The sequence below is a fragment of the Epinephelus moara genome, chromosome 2 (genome assembly GCF_006386435.1).
Source record: "Epinephelus moara isolate mb chromosome 2, YSFRI_EMoa_1.0, whole genome shotgun sequence".
Lineage (NCBI taxonomy): Eukaryota > Metazoa > Chordata > Actinopteri > Perciformes > Serranidae > Epinephelus > Epinephelus moara.
The window spans coordinates 15,854,482-15,878,935 of NC_065507.1; the positions used below are offsets into that span (position 1 = coordinate 15,854,482).

At 41.8% G+C, this 24,454-nt stretch overlaps 2 protein-coding genes and 1 non-coding gene across 3 annotated transcripts in view; 2 read left to right on the plus strand and 1 right to left on the minus strand.

Moving 5' to 3' along the window:
* The window catches only part of LOC126406790 (NADPH oxidase 4), a 30,056-nt gene extending 22,970 nt beyond the window's left edge, over positions 1 to 7,086 (plus strand). The window contains exons 14-18 of the mRNA XM_050071296.1: positions 1,262 to 1,381; positions 1,493 to 1,601; positions 3,647 to 3,715; positions 6,760 to 6,860; positions 6,947 to 7,086. Coding sequence (XP_049927253.1) covers positions 1,262 to 1,381; positions 1,493 to 1,601; positions 3,647 to 3,715; positions 6,760 to 6,860; positions 6,947 to 7,067 — 520 coding nt within the window. The 3' untranslated portion in view covers positions 7,068 to 7,086. The remainder of the gene's footprint in view (positions 1 to 1,261; positions 1,382 to 1,492; positions 1,602 to 3,646; positions 3,716 to 6,759; positions 6,861 to 6,946) is intronic.
* On the plus strand, positions 4,426 to 4,497 carry trnad-guc (transfer RNA aspartic acid (anticodon GUC)). The gene has a single exon. It is a non-coding gene; the product is annotated as a tRNA-Asp (tRNA).
* Positions 7,087 to 10,365: 3,279 nt separating the features above from the next.
* tyr (tyrosinase) lies at positions 10,366 to 15,042 on the minus strand. Its single transcript, XM_050071307.1, has 5 exons — positions 13,806 to 15,042; positions 13,110 to 13,326; positions 11,091 to 11,238; positions 10,723 to 10,904; positions 10,366 to 10,627 (listed from the first exon to the last, which is right to left on the minus strand). The coding sequence occupies exons 1-5, from the start codon at positions 14,631 to 14,633 to the stop codon at positions 10,380 to 10,382; spliced, it is 1,623 nt and encodes a 540-aa protein (XP_049927264.1). The 5' UTR covers positions 14,634 to 15,042; the 3' UTR covers positions 10,366 to 10,379.
* Positions 15,043 to 24,454: the final 9,412 nt, after the last annotated feature.

Consider the following 24,454-nt stretch of genomic DNA (forward strand, 5'->3'; position numbering starts at 1 on the left):
AGTGACATGTGTGTTGGCAGCATTTCCTAAACAACATGGCAATAACAATCATTTACCATCCCTGTCATATGGTGGCTGATGTCATCCTCTGCCCGGAGCCTCAGGATGTCATTGTTTCCTGAATTTTTGGACATTTCCGGCCACTGTGCTTCTTCTTTGAGTTAGCTGCCAACTGCTGCTAGCTACTTTTTTAATCTCCCACGGTGGGTCGCATGCATAACACATCATCAAAACGTAACCCTCATCCTGCCCTTTGTTAACATGTTAACATGGGCGTCTGTGGGGACTAAGTGGCTTCTGGAGTCAGCCTCAAGTGGCCAGTAGAAGAACTGCAGTTTTTGGCTTCATTTTCAGCCCCGGAGGTTGCCGCTTGACATAATTTAATTTCTTTAAATATAAGGTTTAATGTAACAAAACAATCAGTGAAAGCAGTGTTATTTAGGACGTCAAGTTTTTTAATGTCACCAATAAAGTGGTGGGTAGAATGAGTACAGCCGGTATTACTCAACACATAACTACCCTAAAATACTTTTATTTTTTCTTTTCAACAGTCAGACATGTTTGAAATATCTGCAATATTGATACTAGTTTCATTTCTGTGAGGAAATAGGTTAAACACATGTTTAGCCTAGCTTAGCACAAAGACTGGAAACAGAGAGAAACTGCTTACTAAGCTGCATGAAAAGTGAAAAAATGGCTCTGTGATAATGCAAAGCTATCAAACTGATGTTATAGACTTTTTACACCATGTTTTTGGCCATGAATAAAAGTTTATCGGAAGTGTTTCCGAGTGCAGTGCTGGTGATTATGTGACAGTTACTCTGAGCCAAGCCCCACTTGGCTGTGTGGTGGGTGTTGGGGTGTGTGAAGGCTGCTGTAGCATTACCAAGCATTTACTGGGCTCAGTTTTGAATTTCATGTGTAGTGTTGTCCGAGCATATCTGGGTGTACTTTCTTTAAATGTTCGGGTTTGACTGTGCTTGGTGATTTTGTTTCTGTGTGTATGTGAGAGAAAGATGTATATGTGTTTGTGTGTGTGTTTCGATGACACAAGTGTTTAAGCAGCTGTTGTAGAGATGATGGGTGTGTGTGTTTGGGGGATCAGACTAGCTGTACCCAGACGGTGGGATTTCAAATGCAGGATGTTTATCTACTTTTGTGTGTGTTTGGCCCTGAGGGGAAAGTATAAATATAGGTGTATGTATTTGTCCAGTTCTTTTGTTGATTGTCTCTTGTGCTTTTATCCACACTGTATGTTCAGGCTTTACGTGGACGGGCCCTTTGGAAGTCCATCAGAGGAAGTGTTTAACTACGACGTCAGCGTTTGTGTCGCGGGTGGAATAGGAGTCACGCCGTTTGCCTGCGTGCTGCATGCTCTGCTGTGAGTTATGAAAAAAACAAACAAACATCACATACTGACAAATGATGAACAATTTCAGCAAGCATTAGCATGTTTTTTTTCCTTTCTCCCTTCCTCCCTGCTGTATACCAGTGACGGCTGGACGGGTTTCAGGTTGCAGAGGTTGTACTTTGTGTGGGTCTGCAGGGAACTCCAGTCCTTCTACTGGTTTGCTGAGCTGCTCTGTGCACTTCATCACAAGGTCAGGACACAGTCTGTGTGCTATAGTCTTCATGTTATATTAATTAAAACATGTGGGACTTAACTGTGGTCCAGAATCAGAGTTTGATAATTGTTTGACCAGCATCCAGTGCTTTTCAGTGCTTGAATGTCAGCATTGGGTCAGAAGATTCACTTTCTGAAAGAACTTTTTTGCAACTTTGAATGGAGCCACTGCCCCTAAACATGTCTGTGCATCCCCCGCTTTTACCATTACTTAAGACAGTTTACCGGCAAAGATCTTCACCTTGCCACAGGCTACTGTGGCTAGCAACTTTCCATTCCTGTGTGTGTTTGTGCTCAGTCAGGTCAGTGAACTTTTTCTGGGTTTTAAGGGGAAGTGGAAGGTCAGAGGCTAAGTGCAAAAGAGTGCCGATCAACAGGGGAGTTGTTACTGAGGGACCTGGGCTTTTAAAGTCTGATTACAGTCAAACAAAGATGGTGCAGAAATTTGGTATGACTAAATAAAAGCACTCATTAGGTCATGTATCACCCTCTGTACAACTCAAACTTCATTTTTCTTGTCAATGATTTGTTTTTTGCAACTTTTTTTGGAAACTTCTCCACAGGCCTACTGAAACAGTCAGCAGAGCATTAATTGTATTTATTGTATTTACCGCCATCTTGTGGCTGTAAGTGATATTACCTCTCCCATTTCAAGGAAGTCTAAGATGGGATTCACGTTTGAACCAGTATCAGTACCCAGTGGTACCTTGTTTTGTACTTCACTAATTTTGCAGGCAACAAAAATGTAATTTTTGAACAAGCTGCAGTCAACAAGCTACTCTACTCCTCTTCTCTTTTCTCATCACACAAAGACCATCTCTGTCTGTCTCTCTTGCCCTCTGTTTTGACACAACAGATAAATATATGGAAAAACTACATCATTTAACACAATAGCAAATAGCAGTGACACTAGTTTATTTTTGAATAAAATAGAAAATAGACCAGATAATTTTCGACTTGCTGGGAAGCCGAAGGAGCTCCATGGCAGGCTTCCCAGCTGCCGGGCACTTGACAGTGCTTCTGCCTCCTTTCTGAACCCAGTGTTCTCACCCAGGTGTGCTCTTAGCAGGGGCGATTGCTTTGAGACAACAAGGGAGGCTGAACTTCCCTTAAAATTTCATAGAAGAAATGGTCAAATATGCACTATTGAATATACATTAAAATAAGAATTTACATTGCATGCGTGCACTAGGATGCATTTCACATCATGACTATGATGTTCAAACGTCAGCTGTTTATCACCAGTTTTCAAACGCGACCTCCCTGTCATACATTCTTGTGTCAGCACGGTGGACGCGGAGCCTCCAAGCATTCCTATGAGACAGCGCTGAGCAGGTTTTTTTCATGCAGCAAAGCGAGATGGTCACTGGATAAATGCGACAAAATCGTCACTTCCAGGGAGGCTCAGCTTCCCTGGGACCTAATGGAGCGGTAGGCGGGAGAGGACGCTCGGTGTATGCATGATGATTGGAGGAATTGTCTAAAAGGCTGAACCCCTTTGTGATTGACAGCGCTTCGCATTTCGAGCTCAGTCCCATGCGGATATTTGCGAGTGGAGTCTTCTGACAGAGTGCCGTCCGGAGTTCCTCATTTCCATAAGCCATATAGCTCATTTTCACTGTTAAACACATCTGAAAATCTTTGAGGTGTGTTTTGCTGCAGTTCTATGGCATGAGTGTGGTTGAAAAATGGTTTCAATTAAATGTTCCTTTTATAAGTTACTGCCTCGCTACATTATGACAAATTTTATGATGTAAACTTAAAGTGAGCTTCCCCTGTTTGAAAGACCAGCAGCCGCCACTGGCTGTTAGGTACCGAAATTTGGCACTGATTGATTTTACGTGAATAGATGCTCAGTCGTACCGATGTAATTTGGTACCCTAAAAAGTTCTGAGTTTGGTATCCGGACCCACAAAGGAATAAATGTTGCACTTTATCCTAAATGTGACTTTGTTGAATTAAACCAGATACATGCAGCACCAGTGAAATCCTGAGATGTCCATGTCTGTGTTTGTCGTATAGCTTTGGCAGGAAAACAGACCAGACTACTTCAATCTGAGACTGTACGTCAGTCAGACAGACAACCTGCAGGTAGGTGTGACACACACACACACACACACACACACACACACACACACACACACACACACACACACACACGGTCTAGCTTTTATGTCTGCTCACTCATTTATCTCCTCACTGATCCATTGTTTGGAAGTTGTTACACACCTAAGTCACTAGAGGGCAGCATATGACAGAGAGAGAAGCTACAGCACATTCACGTCTTGAGTTCACTGTTTGTTGCTGTTTGTTCTCTCTCTGAACTACACCGTATTTATTGTGTCACACTGTTTCAGCGTGAGCCCTTCTGAAGCAATCCACTTGTTTCAAACCTAAACTCTCTTCACCTTTTCTTACTGTGGCAAACATCCATTGGAGACCATGAATGGACCTCATGTTGACAAAAATGCTTACTCATCTCAGTTTATGTAATAACCAAAAGGCTACATACAGCAATAAAACAATACATAGAATAACAATATCACTGATTTTGTCAATTGTTTTAAGCATGTTTTCGATCGTACTTCAAAAAGCTGCTGATATTTCCTTTAGTGTTATGTAATTATTGATTCATGGTGTTGAAATCAAGCCAAACCTTTAATGATCTTTTGAACATATTAGACATATGTGTGGATCAAATCGAAAAACCAACACAGGTTTTTGGATTTGGCTTTCAACAAGTTCTACTGTTGTGTTGCTCATTTCCTATTTATGTGATCATGTGACTTCTGGAGAACAACTCCTCGTTAGTATAGTGGTGAGTATCCCCGCCTGTCACGCGGGAGACCGGGGTTCGATTCCCCGACGGGGAGAGTATACTTTTCTAAAGGCAAGCTGCACCATGACTGAGTTCACAAGAAGCCGTAAAACCGGTCTGTCATGACTCGGAGGCCTGTCACAGGAAGCACGACTAATGCGGGAGAACTATGTGAAACACTCCACAGGGAGGTTTTGTCCAGGTTTTTGTTTCATGCTCCTGATTTGGGAGTGTTCCCGCTCATGCTGTGCTCAAACGCTTAGCTGTATTGATCTCTGATGAGCCCTGGTAGAGGAGGAAAATCAGAGAACACTAGTCGTTGTTGCCTTACCCCTCTACAGACAGATCCTGACCTGTATCAGAGCTGCTCTGTGAGAAAGGATCGATGCAGGACACTTTTCCTGACCTGTGTCTCACACCCATGTCCTTTGGAAATGCCTTGAGATTTAGTGTCTTGGTTTTTCAGTCTCTTAACACATACTGAACCAGCAGGCTAAAAAGTTCAAGGGTTGTATGTTCATCATTTTTCTCTGTTATATTGTAGATGAATAATACAATCTGCTTTAAATATAAACCTGGTTGCCTATTAATGGAGAGTAAAACGACATTGTCAACACCGTCCTGTGTCCTTTAACACAGTGGTGCCGAAGTGGTCCAGATTTCTCTTCAGTCATTAGTTCAAGGTCCACACTCAACGTCATGCTTGCATTTGGCTATGTCTTCAAGCTAGTCTGCTGTCTCTGTTAAGCAGCTGTCCATTATTCACTCATTATACAGCAGGAAACAACACTTCAAAATAAAAGCTCTATGCCGGAGATCTGTCTTCCAAATGAAGTGTGTCTTTTTACACACTTGACACATTCCTGAGTCACTTGCGGTCCATTCAGAATGGACCTGTGACCCACTTTTGGACCGCGACCCACCAGTTGGGAACTTCTGCTTTAACACATCATCTCCGGCCTGCACAATATATAAAATAATCACTTGCACATGCAGGAAGTTAATGTCAAGTAAGCAACATTTATGCAGTATTCATTATTATTTAAATATATATATATATATAAAAAACAATAATAACAAAATCACACAATTAGAAACAAAAAGAGATTCTAGATATAAGGATATAAAGTAGTGCAAGTTAAGAGGCTCAGATCAGTGTACTTTACCTGGTGGCTGATGGATCTTCAAGGCAAACTGAAAAGCTTTTGATCTGAAACAGCTCAATTTTAAACTGACAAGGTTCGATAGATCAGCAGCTCACCCTGCTGGTACACAAACAACCCATGCAGTTCATTATCTTTTACTTAATCCCACCTCGTCAGTCCCAGAATTTGCTTTTCTTTGCTGATAACTGCCCGCAGCTGTTTGCACTACAGATAACATCTAATGGCCCTTAAACTAGAGAGCACAGGCTGCTGCAGTTTGTAGGTTAGCAGGGGGGAGGCGAGAGAGGTGGAGGAACTGTTGTCATATCAGAGTTGGATCTTTTAAACTGTAGATGTAGAGCTCATTTGCTAACAAGTTAGCCACATAGGTTAAAGGTATACTCTGCAGGGTTGTCGGTTACTGTTTTTAATCTTAAAGTAAAAGCCAACCCTTGATGCAGTTTTGTTGGTTGTACATGAGGTGGCGCACTAGAGCAGGGAAAATGCAGGTGAGGTGCAGGTGATGAGCAGCAGGTGTGTGACGGGGTAAGCAAACAGTTTTACTGAAGCAGCATGAAGAGTTTGTGGCGTGTTGAAACTGGAATTGATGAATGGAAACTTGGACGCTGAACTACTGAATGGACACTAACCTGTGATTGACTGTGGAAACCAGCCTAAGATAAATTATGGGCAGACGATGTTTTACCTGTGTGAAGGTGAGCACATGTGAAAATAAATGGGTCACCGCACTCAAAGAAGCCTGATGAATTGGACATTGGTTTAGTGTTGTTGCCCAGAACACACGTCCGAAAAGTTTTCCGCGTTCGCCCGTCAGAGGCCTTAAATGTACGTTTTTTAATTGAAAGACACTTTATATAAAGCCCCAAACTCACCTGAGCACTGTGGAGGTACACGCCCATTAAAATAAGGAGAATATAAGAAAATACAGGCACAGGGCTGAGTCTCAGCAGACGCATTCAAACACTTCCAGTTGGTCATAAGTGATGATTGAGAGGGATTACCTTTGTATGAGTCTATACTTTGTTTTTTAGGAATTTCTTGCATAGTATACATTTAAATAGAGATAATATGAGTGTCGCTTGTTTCTGCTGCTCTGAAATGGCCACAACAAATCAGTTATTGCAGCTTTGTTGTGTTGTTCTCATTTTCAGAGTATGTCTGAGGAGAGGTATCGCCCACTCACCTCCAGGCTGCTGGTCGGTCGCCCCAGGTGGAAGTTACTGTTTGATGAGATCGGGAGGACCAATAAGCAGTGAGTAGAGTGGGAATGTCCAGGGATGGAGTATGACTCCAGTGTTATTACATTTGTTAAGTCTTTCTCTCTCACTGTGGTTTCAGCAAGCGAGTCGGTGTTTTCTGCTGTGGACCAAAGGGCATCTCCAGGACTCTCCACAGACTGTGTAACTCAGCCCGATATTCTGGAACAACATTTGAATTCAACAAGGAGTCCTTCAGCTGATCCAACATTAGAGCCGGTTCCAAAGTTTGAGGTCAACCTCACAGCAACTTTGCCATTTGATATATATGAAATGTGCCAAAAGAACTTGAGTATTCACAGACTATTATTATTATTTCATGTGCATCCCCGCCCATGCTCACAAAAGGCCCAGCAGGACAAGACCATAACATGCAGATGAGGCCTGTTTCTCTCTCTAGACCAGCCCGACCCCCAACTGACGGCTCTAAAAGCTTCAACATCTTATCCAGCCAACATCTGTGAAACTGAAGGGACCAGCCCACTGCTCGTATTTTCGTCTTATGGTGCTCTGAGTTTCTAAAGTTGCTGTTTGTTTTCATCTTTTACCTAACACATCCTTACTGTGAAGTAAAATCGTTTCTCATGCTGGTTGCCATTGTGAGGAAGAAAATTTGCTTACACAACCTGCAATTCACTGACCACAAACACAGCAAGATAATGATATTACACAAGAAGGAATTCATTTTTCAGTGGATCAGGGCTGAAACATCACATTTAAGAAACTGTTATCCTACTGTATATAACCATGAATTGGAACCACATGGGCAAATCAACTGTTGTAACCAAGAACTAGTTTAGTGTCAGTTTAATGACTTTACTTGACATCAACCTGGCAGCCAACACACTCTACAGACCAAAAAGTGTGGAAGCAGGATTTGTAGACAGCCTGAAGGGAAATGTTAGTTTTGAGTCCCTCGTCAGAGACCAAACACTTCCTGTGTCTGAGCTGGAAACAGTCTCAAAGTATTTGATTTGTCTGCGAGACTGTCAATCATGAGATCCGCAGTGATTTCCTCTCATCAGAGGAGAGTGGAACCTAAATGAAGACTCTAGGTTCAGTTTTTATTTGTTGTTTAACTGTCTGTTCATGTATGCTTATCAAAGATCTGTCTTTACACTAAGCAAACCTACACAACACCTCAAGCCAGTATACTTAGTTAGATTTTTTCCAATTTATTTATATGTTTTAAAGTTATTTTATGTGAAAAAACTTCTGCAGGGCTTTGGCAATTTCTCAACAAATTAGGTGTCATTATGTTTTACATATCTCCTGAAAGTCAAGTTACTGATAAAAGAAATGAATGAAAGCATTTCTAACAAATCATTTGCAAGTTTAACACTATATTTTAGTTTGTCAGGTTTCAGAGTCTGCTTTTGTTAATGCCAAAACTGGAAACACCAGGTTTCTGCAAAGAATCAACATCTTGATATTTCTGATTTTGTGACTGAAAGAACAGTTTTCTCTCACGTTGTGATTAGCAACCATTTATTTAGCATTTATAATTTAAATATATTTAAATGTTAGAGTGTTTGTCTATTATCAGGATTGTCCTCTTTTTATAAGAACAAGGCAATGTCTGAAATAAAAGAGATTTTTTTATTTATTATGTTTTGATTACCTGCACATAATAAGTGGGAAAATATTTACTTTTTCTAATCCTGGCACGATTTAAATATACATATATATAACACATATATAATTCATAGGCACAAGCTAATACTTAAGAAACAATATTATACTGTCAAACAGCAGTTTGACTGTTTAGCAACATTAACACTTTGTCCTGTTATCTGCTAACTCTCTCTACACATTCAGATTTCCTTTAAAAGATGTGATCGTCTCAGGTAACGTGTTTTTAATCAACATTCCTATTTAACCGACAGATTAAAAAAAATCACACTGAAAATGGGATTTAGTTTGTTTTTAATGCAGCATGTACAAACTCATGATTCATCTTTGTTGTCATGATACACATCACAGTCATCATACTGTCGTCCTTTAGCACCAGTGCTAACACACAATAGAGTGTGTTGGAGATTTGGTAAGTGATTTTACTTCTGTACAACTGTTTCGCACTGAAAGACACTGATATATGAACTGTTTAAAATCAGTGAATGGTCGGCCATTCTGATCTACACAGACAAGGCATCCTCCCCCAGGAATTTAGCGTCAAACATTTAGTTTCCTGCATTGTGGTGAATTTTTATATGCATCAATTTTTGTCTTTTCTGCACCAGTTTGTGGTGGAAATGTCTTTAATTTCGTCAAAATAAAAAGTCCTCAGCTACTGCCATGTTTTTATTGGGGGTTGTTCTAAATTTTGAGGGGAGGTGTTCCCTGCGTCCCCCCCAAAATCCACACCTTTGTATACACATTAAGAGAGGTACATGAAAGCTTTTTCTGAGGAGTCTTGATGTTCAAATTACATAGAGAAAAGTAGACTGGATCTCAGTCACAAGAAAAATTCTTAGATAGTACATTTTTAATTAATGAAAGGAGAGAGGTAATTTGGGAGAAAGGACTTTAATTTAGTTCTGACACTGATTTATTCAGTATGAGAAGGCAAAAAATGTTATCTTGCAACCTGAGCAGTCACTAAAGCTACAGTGCAACAGACCTGGTCTCGATTTTGAGGATCAAAAATTCTTCCTTAACATCTAACTTTTTCTCAAGCTATAGTCAGTCCAGTATGTTTATTGTAAACAGAATTACAGTTAGAGTGCCATACATTAAAATAATAAATTATGTAATATGCATCTGTGTTTCAAGGCAGCGAGGAAAGTAAAAAATAAGTTGCCATGGGGGAAAGAATAGCCACATCACTTTACATTTTTTGCTGATCCAAACACAGATGCTGTCGTTGACTGCTGAGTAGTTTGTGTAAATAATCACCTGACACAAGTCACAGTTCAAATACAAGAATAGACTGAGGTGAACTGTATAAATCTTTAAATTTTAATTTGTACTCTGACGTGTTGCATTGTATTAATGAACACTTGATGGCTTTGTGTGTCTTCCAGATGTTGCGTTCCTGCTCCTTATCTATAATCTCCATTCAAATTGTCTCACACAGTAAAGGGTCAGTTCACCTAAATCCCAAAATAGATTTCCCATTCACTTCTACTGATTAGAAGCTACAACATTTTTTTCTGAGATATCTACTGTCACTACCCACAAAATTTTGAACTATGGAAAACATTTGGAAAAACTCGCAAACCTAAAGAATAAAAAAGTATTTAAAAGTTGTTTTAAACCCTTGACAGTGTTTCTGTAAAGACATGTTGCTGACATTTTAAGTGCTATCTCCATTCCCACCTCAAGTGTATTGAGGTGCAAAAGTCTTGGCAGTGAATATCTCAGAGGCAAAGACAACACAGAACTCTCTGCTAGATACCTTTTTGAAATTTAAATAGATTTATTCTGGGAAATCAATTACAAATGTAGGTTTTGTTCCAGGATTCATTAGTTTGCTTCATGAAAATATACAGCTGTTTGTACAGTGCCTGTGTGTGTTACAGAGTCGTCTGATATGAAGATGAACCTTCCTCTGAGCTGCTGTGCAGTAATGGCTGTCTCTCTCCGTAGCTCGACGCCCTCTTCCTCCTCTGGTTACGCTTCCACTTCCGTCTTGCAACAATAAACAGTGCAGCGATGATTGCAGCGATCAGCGCCCCGAGGATCCCGGCTCCCAGGAGCCACGGCCAGATCTCCTGGGCCTGCTGGAGGTAGGGCGTCAGGAACTCCTGAACAAACCTTTGGCCTGTAGTGGAGATACACAGTGTGAGACAGTTTGACACTAAGGAAAAGTTGTAGAAACACACGTTTAATGGACTTGTTTGTTGTTGTTGTACTAACCAGGGTCCAACAGGTAGGCATACTCAAATCCCATAGCTTTGCTGGACAGGAAGTAGTCTCCGTTTCTGTAGAGAGGCAGGAAGGGCACCATGTAGTAACCGTCATTGTGGCCGATGGGGGCGTTGGCACGTGGGTAGTTGGTCCGGAGAGGCTGGTGGGCTCTGAGCCAGCGCTCGAAGATGCTGGAGAAGAGAAGGAAGGAACAAAGAGGTAAACAGGAGTGAAGGATAAAAGAGGAAAAACAGTTTGTTCATCATGTTCAACAAATGTGGTTATTCACTGCAATCGACCACATGAATAAGTGACTTTGTAGTGTGCGCTCTCTTTTCTATGTGTCATTAGTAAATGAGTTGTGTGCATCATTGTACCTGTCAATGAAAGCATGGTGCAGCAGGAATATGGGGTCGTTGGCTGAGCCCTGCACTGAGGACATGGAGCCGTTCATGAAGAGATGCAAGGCGTTGTGCATGGTGCTCTGGCCTTGCACTGCCATGCCTGTCGATGGATTGGCGAAACCTGCAGGTGGGGAGGAAAGTGAGAACATGAAGGGGAGACTGGATATGGTTATAACAAGAGGATGGTTGTAACAGCTCCACTTTCACCAAGAAGGGATGACCTAGGAGTCAGGTAATACATTTGTCGAAAGATCACCTTATTCCTGAATTTTCATAGCTGTGTGAGTAAGTGTGCAAATTTTACAGTGAAAACAGTGATTTTGAGGCATGAAAGTATTTTTGGACCAAGTATATATTTTGATTATTACTGGTACTGTTGCAATTATAATTATGTAACTTCTACAAAATGAGAGGGTGGTCTCCATTGTAAAATGCAGGGCATTTCATCTTTGCTCATTTCAAACCACCACGCTGCTACAGCTCGCTAACCACTGGCTGACAGGGGTAGGGATGGTTGCAACACCTTTTTAAAAAGTGTTACAACTAACCCCAATGACAACTAAACACATTTCTGTATCTTACTCTTTTTTTTCGGCATGCCAGGAGAGTCAGTGAGGAAAAACTGATAGGGGCGTGGTTGCACACATACTAAAATCTGCATCAGATAAGGTGAAGCAGGGAGAGACAGGAAGGCCTGCCCCCGACGGCTACTCTATCTGCCATCTAACATTAAGCAGTTACTACAAAAAATTACAAACACATGGGGCACTAAGCATAATAACCCTTTGTATCCAAAGAAACGTTTCTGTAAGAGAAAGTTCTCCAAGGATTGTTGATAGGATGGGTGTTAAAAGATCCTCAGCCTCAGATATTCAAAAGTTTGTCCATGTTTCAAATGCAATTTTTAAATGTAGATGTATCTGAAATCCCTTTAATCAATTCATTTTACGTGAGTTCTGCCACAGTTAATATCTTAACCACCATTTTATACCAATACCACACTGTCTGCTGAAATTTATTTTTACAGATACCTGGTACTTGACATTTTGTATTCAAATTTCCGTTCAACACCCTAGTGCACCATTGAAATAGTAAAGGCTGTAGTAGCAGGGATTTCACGAAATCTCCACCTCCTAAAAATGTGATTGTGGACCATGATTGTTGTGGGTTGCACTGGACCAAATCATCCCTGGCCCTTTGAGAGCCTCATGACGCCCAAGGCTTCTAAAAATGGTTCCTTTGTTCCCAAGCTAACCTCTTAAATTAAAGTGATTAAATTAAAACTGATTAGTGGGGGGAGAGGTCTATGGAAAATGTAGTCAATTACTGTTTTTAGAGCACTTCTGGTATCCCTTTTCCACCGGCATGGAACTGGTTCCGTTCAGCGACCCACCATCCAGCACCAGCACGTTGTGAGGATGGAAACAGAGGGCTTGGTGGGGATGGAGCACCATCTAATCTGGGCCTTAGAAGGTGGACAGGTTCTGGGTGAAACCTTTTATAGAGAGTTCTATCAATAATCCTTTATGTTGGGTTCTAGGTATAAAGGTTCTAGCAGGAACCAGAAAGAGTTCTTCTATTGGGACAAGCCCAGAAACCCTATGTTTTGAGTTAGCACCTTTATTTTAAGGATGCATGTCTGTAGTTGTGCTTTCTCTCTTTGAAAGTGAGAAACACACAAATGATTGTATTTCTACCCTCTCTCTCTCCTTCTTTCTCTCTTTCTCTCCTTCTTTCTCTCTCTCTCTCTCGTATTCTATTACTGCATCTTGNTCGTATGCTGTAAAGCCCTGTGAGGCAAATTGTGATTTGTGATATTGGGCTTTATAAATAAAATTGATTGATTGAAATTGATACCCCTGTATGAACCAAACAAGCCAAAACTCATTCACTAGATTAAACAGATTGGACCATGGATTAGGTTCAGGTCCAATGGTTAAGCAATTGAAGTGCATTGATACTAGTGAGTGTGTGTGTGTCTGCCACTCCTACCCTCTATGACGTTTCTAAAGCTCATATTGGCGAATCGGTCCATGGGTTCTGTCTCGTACTCTGGGAGGCCCACAGCGAAGTCCACATCAGCTGTTGTGGGGAGTCTCGTCACGCGGTTGGGATCATGGTTGCCGGGGTTGCGCAAGAGTGGTCCCTCCCCGGTGGCGTTACACAATGCCTCTCGGTTGTTGTACTCCTCTGGCTGGGTGCAGATCACCTACACACACACACACACACACACACACTTAGTGAGCTACTGGTTAAAGAGTCTTAAGACCTTCATGAAGCTCTATCCATCAACATGAAGTGCAGGATACAAAGTACTGCAAATTTTTTGTCAGATTGATTTGAATACATTTTCGGGGATGTGGAAACAAAGCCTCTGAAGTAGGATTTTCACTCTGATCTTTTATGTTGGCTGGATCACTTGAGGATGAATTCTTAAAAAAAATGTGTGTTTCCAACCAAATCTCTAATTTGGATTAAGAGGCTAAACCAGCTTTAGAACAACGGACCCGCAGAGTGAAATGGAAATAAAACAAGCCTTTGTTTCTTTCTTGGGGAATGGAACTTTCCATCTCCTAATGTAATAATGGAAAAGAAAGATTTGCACATAGATCTTCACATAGTTAAACACACAGTTTTCACTCACAGATACACACACTCAGTCACCGAGAGACAATCAAATACTCTTACCTTCCATGAGGAGAAGACTGAAGCAGGGCTGATGAGGTTAGAATTGAGGGGGCTGCGTCCGCCCATCAGAGCATCTGTGCACACTTGACACGACTGGGCATCCCTCCAGTCCCAGTATGGAATGGTAAAGTTAAAATCTCCTGTCATCTTCCTTATCTCATTTTCCCAGTGAAGCAGGTAGACTCGGTGCCACGGCAGGAATGCTGCAGATTCGTGGGCAAAGTCTATGTCTCTCCATACGTTCCCTGGCCCTCCCAAAAAGGCATCCCGGGACACATAGTAGTGCATCCAGACAAACAGGTCATAGGTGTTGATGTCAGAGAACATGGGGTTCTCACCATTTTCACCCATCTCTGCTCTTGTCGCTGTGGAGATCACATAGTCACGGTTGACAGTGTTTTTTGCCAGGTTCAGATAAGAGATAAACTTCTGTTGCTCAGCAGGTGACAAGGTCAGGATGTTCCTGCGCACTGACTCCCTGTATTCAGCACAGTTTGAACCCCAGTAACCAAACCTGCATTCGCCACAGTTAAAACCTCCATAGTTACCAGCACAGCGACACGTCCGGTTAAAGAAAGCTAAAGGCCAGCGCTCTCTGTCATCAATTCCACTGTGTGGGTACTGGGGCCCATGGGGCTCATCTGAGACCTCCACTTCAGTGCAAAAACCACGCCCTGACAAGGCGCCGCATGCTGAGCCGTCACCATCCCATACCGGGCAACACTCTTTGGTCCGTAGTCCCTCTGAGTTGGCACATGGGCGAGGGAATTGGCATAAACAAGTCCCGATGAACTGCAGCAGAACTACAGATACACACAAGCTCTTCATGATGAAAAGTCAGAGCAGCTCCAGTTTGAACCAAAGTGAGAGTGTGAGCTCCTGCTGAAAAGATGGACTCAATGGCACCTGACGCCCTCACAGACTGCAGTAGAAAACGTTACCCAAAAGCAGCACAGAGGAGCAGATTGACTGTTGGAGACTTTCTTCAACGATAAATATACGATAGATAAAGACAGGATTCAGCCGAATTTGATCTAGACAAGACTTCTAGACTTAAAGAGTAAAAATACAAACTTTTCAGGTGCCTGTAATCAACCAATTACTGTCTTTAGAAAATTGTAGCTTGCTGCTTTTTGAAACTTGCTACTCTACTTCTTGCTACCATCTAACCCTCCAACAAGCCTCCTTCCACCTCTCTCTTGCACCCAGCCAACAGTCTCCTGTTCTCTCCCTACTCATTGAGCCGTTTTAGGGGCCGCCCTCCGACAAAGTCCGTGATCTTATTGTGATGTCACGCACTCGTCGAGGCGCACGCACACACACACAAGCACGTGCACTCACACACCATCACATGCTCAGGATAATATTCCTGATTCCTCTTACATTTTGTCTTGAGACCAGCCGACCTCTGCTCCAATATACCTCAGGCAGAAAAAAATGTGGTGTGTGTGTGTGTGTGTGTGTGTCTGAGTGTGTGTCTTGTGCACAGCCCCCTACCCCTGGCAAAGGCGGGCCCGGAATTTATGCATGATTGAGTGTGAAGTAGACATGCAGTTGGAACAGAAAAAGTGAGATACAAGAAACAAAAGCTAAGAAGGTACAAATGGATAATACATAGTATATTAATGAGAATCAGGTCTTGTGCCACAGTGACCTTGAGGTCTGGAGGTCATGTCATGCAGACCGCTCCATCAAACAAACATTTAATGTCACTGGTGTTTTGCAGTGTTGAGGAGAAAGTTCCAACCTTTAATTTCCACACTTTAGAGGAAAAAGTAAACCGCTGAGTGCTTTTTTTTTTTGATGAATGTTGCAGCTCATCACTTTTGACCTTCAAGTAATGTGTGAGTGAGAAGAGATTTTTTCCTGGTGGAAATTACAGCAATTGTTTTGCTTCTTCCAGGTGCCGCTGCCCTTGTTCACAGCATACAGGCTATTGTTTCCTCTGTGCATCTGTGTTGGTAAACACACACAAACACATAGTAGACAATCACAGATTCACAATCACTTTTCAAGGCTGCCAAGGTATTATGCAAACTGTGTCAACATTAGTATCAGTTCATTTAATAATTTTTAGAATATGGTGATAATCACAGGTCCAACAAGTACTTTTGCTTAAGTACTTAGTAACTGTAAAGCACATTGATCACAGTCAGTACTGGGATGTAACTAGTTACATGTAACTGGTTTATTGCCACTCATGGCATTTTTACTGGGGTAAACAGTCATTTTTAATCTGTTACATTTCCAAAGTAATCTTCCCAACACTGATTACGATGGCAATAATGTACATAGGCGTAGATTTCAGGGGCGGCGCAGGGGGCACGTCATGGGACATGTGAACATGTGAACCTGGGGGTGCTGAAGCCTAGCCCAGCTGACACTGGACGAGAGGCGGGGTACACTGTGGAAAGGTCGCCAGACTATCACAGGGCTGATCAACACATTCTCACTCGGACCACGTCACATATTGACGTTTGGTCATGGACTTTCCACATCCACATATGACATGCAATGTACCCTGGGTGCATTAGTTGTTGACGTTCTGGGACACGTGTCAAGTTCTGCCTGTTACATGCATTGTCTTCTTTCAAAATATATTTCTGTTTTCACAGGAAATTTAACTTTTACATACAGTCTGTCATGATCCTGGGTTCTTGTTTATATTCTGTTATCCGGACTTTGTTTCAGAGTTTTCTGTTTGTGTTCCTTGTTTCATGTTATTCATTCATGTTTAATCTGCTTCCTGTTTTATTTTGAAGATTCTCTCCTCATGTGTCATGTCTGCTTTTACTTCCTGTCTTTGTGTGTTTTGTTTTCTGTCACACCTGTCTCATTAGTCCTTCCCTGCTCACTGAGTCTTCCATTCACACCTGTTCTGTATTAGGCTTGTTAGCTCCAACCTTGTTGTTAGCCAGTCTCAATTTCCCTCCTTTTACCCGTGTCCACCTAATCCAGCTGTGTCTCGTTCTTGTGATAAGTTTTCTGTGTATATATATCTGTGTCTTCCTTGGTGCATTCTGTGGTCGTTCCTGCATTCATCCCTGTGTTATTCCTGTGCTCATCCCAGTTCATCTTGTTTTTCCCTGTTGGTTTTCAGTTTGGTTTTTAGTTCTCCTTTTGTTTGAACTTTGAGTTGCCTGCCTGTACTGGATATTTTCAATCGGCTACATTAAAGCTTGCTTTTTGTTAGAAACTTAAGCCATGTTTACGCGAAAATGATCTGCTGAAAATGGAATCGTTTCTCATTTTTGTTTTGAAAAAAGTTCCGCGTCAGACAACAACATTTTGATAACAATTGCTGTGCACACGGATCCGCAAAAATGACCAAAAACGCTGCAGTATACATACCAGGCCAGAAGTTGGCGGTGTGACTTCGCAGTGAAACTCCATAATGAGGTGAAGTTGCTACAGTAAATCTACACTTTGCTGGAGAAGCGTTGATAAATTCAGTAGGGTGAGCAGCACAAACAGAGCTCGGGAGTCCACCATTGTTATGATGGTCAATTTTCTTGCACATGCCTAATGCACATGTGCGAAAATTCTCCGTTTTCAGAGGAACTGCATATTGCAAGTTTACATGACAACGGAGACGGTGCTGTTTCCAGAAAATTGCACTCGGAACCCGTTTCTAACGTTGCATTTTCAGGCACCCATCGTTTTGGCTGATCGTGTAAACGATCAGCCAAAACGCAACTAAAGTTTACCGTTTTCAGTTGAAATTGTTGTCGTATAAAAGGGACTTTAGACTGTCTGTTGGTCTGCATTTGGGTCCTCCTCTGAACTGCTTACAAGCTTTCAAAATTAACACACTACATCGGTACAACACCACAAATTGACTTTTTTTTCCCCTTCAACAACAAACACACAGTTTTTAGTCAACAAAAGTATGTGGTTGGGTTTAGGAAAAAAGAACAGGGTTTGGCTTTAGAATCTTACAGGACACGAGCACAACTCTCTTTAGAGAAAGTCGATGTTTGCTGGACCCATCCACCACTCCTCGCACCTGCCCCAGTTGGACATTCACCTCCTTTACTTCATGTCCTTGTCCCCCCACGTTTCCCATGACGCTGCCAAGCGCTGTTAAACAGCAGCTGGGTGTGTATCATGCCGACGTTAAAGTACATGTAGAGATGGACAACCAGTCACACTCACATTCACACCTATGGCCAATTTAGAGTCGCCAATTAACCTAATCTGCATGTCTTTGGACTGTGGGAGGAAGCTGGAGTACACAGGGAGAAAATGCAAACTCCAAGCCCTTCTAAACATAGAACAGGAATTTTATTTTCACTAAATTACATACATTTCCACCATATATTGATGCAGAAAATGAACAAACTGATGCATAAAAATTCAACAGCAGGCAGGAAAATAAGTGTTTCCTGGGGGGGGGGGGGGATTTGATGTGTGTCCCCCCCAGGGTTAAAACGAAACATACGCCCTTGATAATGCATTATAAATACTATTTGTATCATTCAATATAATATATTTAATATACGTGTAACAAATGTATAACAAAGTTACAGAATACTTCCTGAAACATTTTATCACAAGTAGCCCATTCTATAACAATATAACAGACTCTTTGACAGTGTCCTCATCATCTGTACCACATGTTGCAGCGTGACGATCATCCGCACAATACAAGAATGTACAATATGTGGAGACTACGAGGAAGATAGTGAATGAAAGAGCGTTTCCCCCCTCATATGCTTTGTCTCCTCTGGTAGGCAGACTAATACAGTCGGGCCCGGGGCAGAAAGTCATCTGCGCAAACCTCAGGATCACAAGCCGGTCACATGCTGCCGTAGCCTGGCACGGGGTGCAGCTTATCCCGCTGCAGGAACGCAGTGGAGCGCACAGGAATGACCATCACAGGATAAACCTGTCCGCAGGGCTGCTCTGAGAGCGAGAGGCAGACAGTGTGTGTGTGTGTGTGTGTGTGTGTGTGTGTGTGTGTGTAAAAGAGAGAAGTTTTTCTTTGAACTCACTGAGAATTTCACCTGCTTTAAAGCTCTCAAGTTACAGCAGTTCACCCCAGTAACTCCTAAATATTTCAACAACCACGTGACATCAAGATTTCTCATAAATCTCTTCTTCTTTTGTCCCAACCAGACACAAGAGGGCAGCATGACCCCTTTGTTGCCTGGAACAGAGGCGCACCACAGGGTGACTGCCTGTGGCAGCACGCAGTTTGCTTCCTGCTCATCAGTTGTAATGAGACAGGAGAGAAGGGAGAACACTGATGATCTGACCAGCTGGTGGTGTTTCATATGGTTATGTGACTTTTTTTTTTTTTTTTTTCAGTTCACAAAGCTTATTCATATTAAAATCCACCCTGCCGCCCTGCACAGATGAAAGACAAATCTTCCTAGTTTCTACTACAGGGGAGAGACATAATTTGCACCTCGTTGCCCAAGGAGACAATTTGTCTCTTCGCTAGAAAATGTGATTGAAAATAGGAACATTGCTTTTCAAATTTGGAAAGAGGTGGAACTGTACCTAACTGGCTTTGTACTCTATGAAAAATCTTTTTTAACAGGTGGACAGCTGGCTCACAGGACAGGAGTGATGGGAGGAGAAAAGTGTTGGTGTAACTCTCTGTAAGTGTCGATCATGTGGGTGTGTGTGGGTGTGTGTGTGTGTGTGTGGCTCAGGGTCAGGGGGTATGACCTACTGACCTTTGACCCCATGCTCCTCATCTGCATTTGGACAGCGATTGAGGTAGGCAGATCTACAAATGAGATTAATCGATTAGTTGATCAACTGAAAATCTATATGCAACCCTTACTGCTCACCTGTTAATCATTTAATTCATTTCAAAGCAAAAACAACACAATTTCCCTTGCTCCAGCTTCTCAAATGTGAGTATTCCCTGTTTTTTCCTGTAAAAGTAAGCTAAATATATTTGGGTTTTCCCCTTTTGATCACACAAAATGACACCCATTATCCTGGGCTGTGGAAATACTGTAATGCCAATTTTGTGACAGTCTGTCAACAAAACAATAAGTCAATTAATTGAGAAAATAACCAGATTGAATACAAAGAAAACATCTATCTATCTATCTATCTATCTATCTATCTATCTATCTATCTATCTATCTATCTATAATAACCATTAGTTGCAGCCCTAAAATAAACAGATAGATAGATAGATAGATAGATAGATTTTGTTATTTCACTTCTGCGAGGTATAAATTCACACACCGCTGCAGCATCCCCAGTTTGTGTGCTGTCCTTATTATCAGGACGTCCTGGTACTCAGAGACACCATGACAGCTTGTCAACCTGTGCTGACAGTTAACATCGACATCGGGGCTGCTTTTAGTTTGTATGCACCCAGACTCTGGAACAGCCTGCCACAGGATCTGAGGACAAACTCCTTTCCTCAAAGTGCATCGAATTTGCATATCTCCCCTTAAAAATGAGCTAAATAAACTATAAACACAGTGTTATGTTATATTACACACTAAACCTGCATCTGCTCTGGCGGGCTTCTCCATTTTTAATTACAAATCTGGCAATGACGTAAGACTTTTCCACTTGATTACAGTGTGTTTCAACTAATTTCAATATTTTTGCCAAGTTGAGTTGCATAATGCTGAAGTAGGTGCAGATCTGCCTTTTGTGTCAAAGTGTCACATGAAAATTGTGACAATGTGGCATTATTTCAACCAACTGAGAAAGTTTTTCAAATCATATTTCAGACTTTTTAAGTTTTTTTTAAGAAGGCTTGAATGTAAATCATGATCATGACTTATTTTGAACTAAATGCCAAAAGGGTGAATGTTCACCACATGCCACAATCGTATTGTTTAGTTCAATTAAAACATGCAAATGACATTAAAACCTCAATCGTCACTTATTTAATGAAACGGGAATCACATAACATGAGAGTGAATGTTTCATAACTGACGTCCTCGTTTCTCCGTTGGCATAATGCGGTTGTAGTTTTTTTTTTCCTCTATTTGTCCTACTTAGAGTAGGAATATCACAGACAAGCGACAACCCTGTAAATCAGCTATGTGTCTATGGCAACCATGGGTATCCACTGTTATTTTGAAATGCCATTGAATAATTGATTTGCCGACTGTGACACTGACTCTGTTGTGCTTGTGATTTGTGGAGGCGGGTGGTGAAAAAAGATAATTTTACCCTATGGATGTTTAGATGCATGTGCTGCACACTTGTACATAGCTACACAGACACACAGAGAATACAGGTGTGTTTCATAGGATGTCCTTGTTGTGTCACCGTAATCTTATTTTCTTGTAACCAGGGGACCTGTCACTATATGATGCACTCCGCTGTACCCACACACTCTGCTTAACAGTGTCAGTGTCAGATGAAGCACAGTCAGTGTGGTAACTGGATAGTTTTCATGTCATACCTCTCAATCCAATTCTTCACCATTCAGCACACTCTGCTCCGTCACGTTTCAATATTTATGTGCCTACTGACCAAAGTTTGCGGGGGGAGAAAGAGAGTGTGACTGGCTCCATGTGAGACAAAATCAAGCTGATCCATTGGCTGCTTGTTGATTTTCTGTTTTACTACAGCAGCGAGGGGTTGCCATGGAAATGTGACCCCAGATCATTCTGGTGTTTCATCCGTCCTAAACAGCCCTATTTAGAAAATCAAGGACACGATGTGATGCAACAGCGGTCAGAAGCTCTCTGTATATTGTTGATGTCTGAGTGATCATGGAGGTTCTTAAAAACACACGTGCAAGGATCCATCTGAGGGAGATACTCCGATAGACAGCTCACCAGATAGAGATCTGTAAAGTCGGATCCAGCTTCTAAGATTATAATGAGTGCTTATTTTGGCCTAAAGCGGGGACATATGAGCAGATGAAGGATTATTAGAGACTGGATCCTCTAAAGTCTGCAGCTTAACACCCAATGTGTCACAATGCATCAACAAAGCTGTGCCATCCAAGGAATGCCAACTTTTCCTGAATCTGCAGCACACAGCCGGTGAATCACTGCCACCATCAGTATCCTATAATCCACTGCGGGCCAGCCAGTCGTTTAATGGTGCATTCGAGTGATTGCACACCATGTGTTGTATTCATGTGGTCACGAGTCAGTGGTTAATGCATGACATAATCTTGATCAATAAAAAAGGTGTGAGTATTTGAAACCAGTCAGTGTTCTTGTTAGCAGCCTAACTGTGATGTTGATGAGAGAACGTCACAGACGTGGAAGTTACATGGCTTTATGGGTGGAAGCCACAAGTATATTTACAGATATATACAGATAGTTTCACCAATGTCAAAGGCTGGTACATTGCTGACCAGTTTTCCATTATGTGATAAACTGAAATGTTACAACTCGCACTGTAAGCTCAGATACTGTGTCATGGAAAAGCTGTGTAACTTGCCTGATTTAACTGATATGTTCTTCTTTGTTTGCTGTTTTGATTGAAGACCCTCCTGAGACCCTGTGTCTACATTATATTTGGGGTTTACTTGACCTTAGTGGATACTTCATTCTACTTAAATTAGACCTGTTGTCCTTGTTTGTGAACAGTTTTGGCTGGCATCTAGAGGCAGTAAGACCACAATACATTAATCCATGTAAAAACAAGATGGCAACCATCTCTGCCAAGTCAGTCTGCAGCTGATCGCGACAGAAAAGTGGACAAGGTCCAAAACCTGATCACATTTTATGGTTGAAACTTGATTATTTATGATTAATAATGTCTGTCGTTTGATATGCCGTACAAACTTTGTCAATTTTAGCAACAGTAACAAGTTGAGACGCTGTTAATTAGACAGTACTTGTTTGAAGACGCGGTGAATTTATCATCAGCTTGTTGAAGGACATTGGGACCTTATTATTGTCTCATTTTAGGGCATTGGGAATTTATCATTGTTAACAATGTTTAGTTTTTTGTACTTATTAGTTCCGGCTAATCCCAAATAGCTAGGAAAAACATGAATATACATACCAAACAAAAGTTTGGGTCTCAGGAGGATACATGAGTTTAGGATTTTAAGGCAGCTGCTGAAATGCATACTTAGGTTTAGTCCCTGTGTAATCTCTATAAACAGATACCGGGTTCCGACGAGATTGGTCTTTGAGATTACACGAGGAAGGACAAGAGCAGTTTGGCCATCAGATCCCCTGAGGCACCTGCCTTTGTGGACTGTGTCCTTTCAGATGATCCAGCTTAAAGGGAAACTTCAATACTTTTGAACCTGGACCCTATTTTCCCATGACTTTGGGTCTAAGTAACAAATGGAGACAACAGTCTTTGAAACTGATCCAGTACTGAGAGAGGCAAAACAAGCTGCAATAATCCCTGTGGGCAATTGTGCACCTTCAATTTATGTCCATTAGAAGAAGAAGAAGATATGCGTTATTAATCCCCGAGGGGAAATTCAATTTATTTTTCCACTGTATTCGCAGACACACAGGCCTGAAATACACACACATGCACAAACACGACCTATACATGCATTAAATGGAGAGATGTCAGAGTGAGGGGGCTGCCCATGGTCAGACGCCCTGAGCAGTTGGGGGTTAGGTACCTTGCTCAAGGGCACCTTGGCAGTGCCCAGGACGTGAACTGGCACCTCTCCAGCTACCAGTCCACACACCATATCTGGTCCAGACAGGGACTTAAATCTGCGTCCCTCCGGTTCCCAACCCAAGTCCCTGTCTTTTAAAAGATAAAACAGGTATAGGTGTCAAATAAATGATAAATGACAGTTTGTATTCAGAAGCTGTGCCTTTAAACAAGCTGTCGGGATTTCTGTGAATTTGTGATGTCACCAGTGTACTATACAGTCCCTAACATAAACAGTCTACATGGGTCCTTTTGTGTTTCTTGTTGCAATGTTTTGCAGTGTATTTGAATGACAACAGCTTGAGACTTGGTCACCGTAACAAACAGACCGGATCAGCGAAAGGTATGGAAAAACATTTCATTTCTCTGTGGGGTCCTTTCTGTAATGTTGTCAGACACATCTCATATCAATCTGAACCTGACAGTGGCAAAAACAAGTACTTTCAATGAATGTAAACTGCAGTGCACAACTGCCCATAGGGATTATATTGCAGCCTCCATTGCAGTCTCCATTGGCCACTTACATGTAGAAACATAGGAAAATAGGGTCCAGCTTGAAAAATACCATGGTTTCCCTTTAATGCCCTTAATTTATGGAATATCATCTCATGTGGTTATTTAGCTGCAATTAACTATACCGACGTTGTGGTTTCAACATATCATCATATCATATCAGATGAAATGCAAATTTATTAAAGGATATACAACAGGTAAGTGGAACGTTCTGACACATGGCCTTTTCACTAGACCTCATAGTAAAATAGGGATAATAATGCACTTGTTGCCTCAGAGTCCAAATCATATTACCAAAAAATGAACTGCCACAAAGTTGCCCTAGGGTCCATGGGGCCCCTGAGGGTCGAGGATCCTTTGGTAGTTGCCTGTTTTGCAGGATTGGTAATTGACCGTTCGCTAAGCCCATCCCTGGACGCAGGCCAATCATAAAGTAGCATTTCGTCGGCTCAGACCAGGGTCCGACAACAACACAGCTGTGCTCCATTGACTCTAATGCAGTCGTTTCAGATTTCCTTCATTTTCAGGCTGGTTTTGTGGATTTGGAGCTAAATGTT

Bases quoted from the DNA above. Each gene is read 5' to 3' on its own strand.
- tyr (XM_050071307.1), bottom strand. From the start codon at position 14,633: ATGAAGAGCTTGTGTGTATCTGTAGTTCTGCTGCAGTTCATCGGGACT. The intron at 11,239-13,109 runs GTAGGAGTGGCA...CCCCACCTGCAG, and splicing joins CTTTAGAAACGTCATAGAGG to GTTTCGCCAATCCATCGACA. The intron at 10,628-10,722 runs GTTAGTACAACA...TCTCCACTACAG, and splicing joins TGCCTACCTGTTGGACCCTG to GCCAAAGGTTTGTTCAGGAG.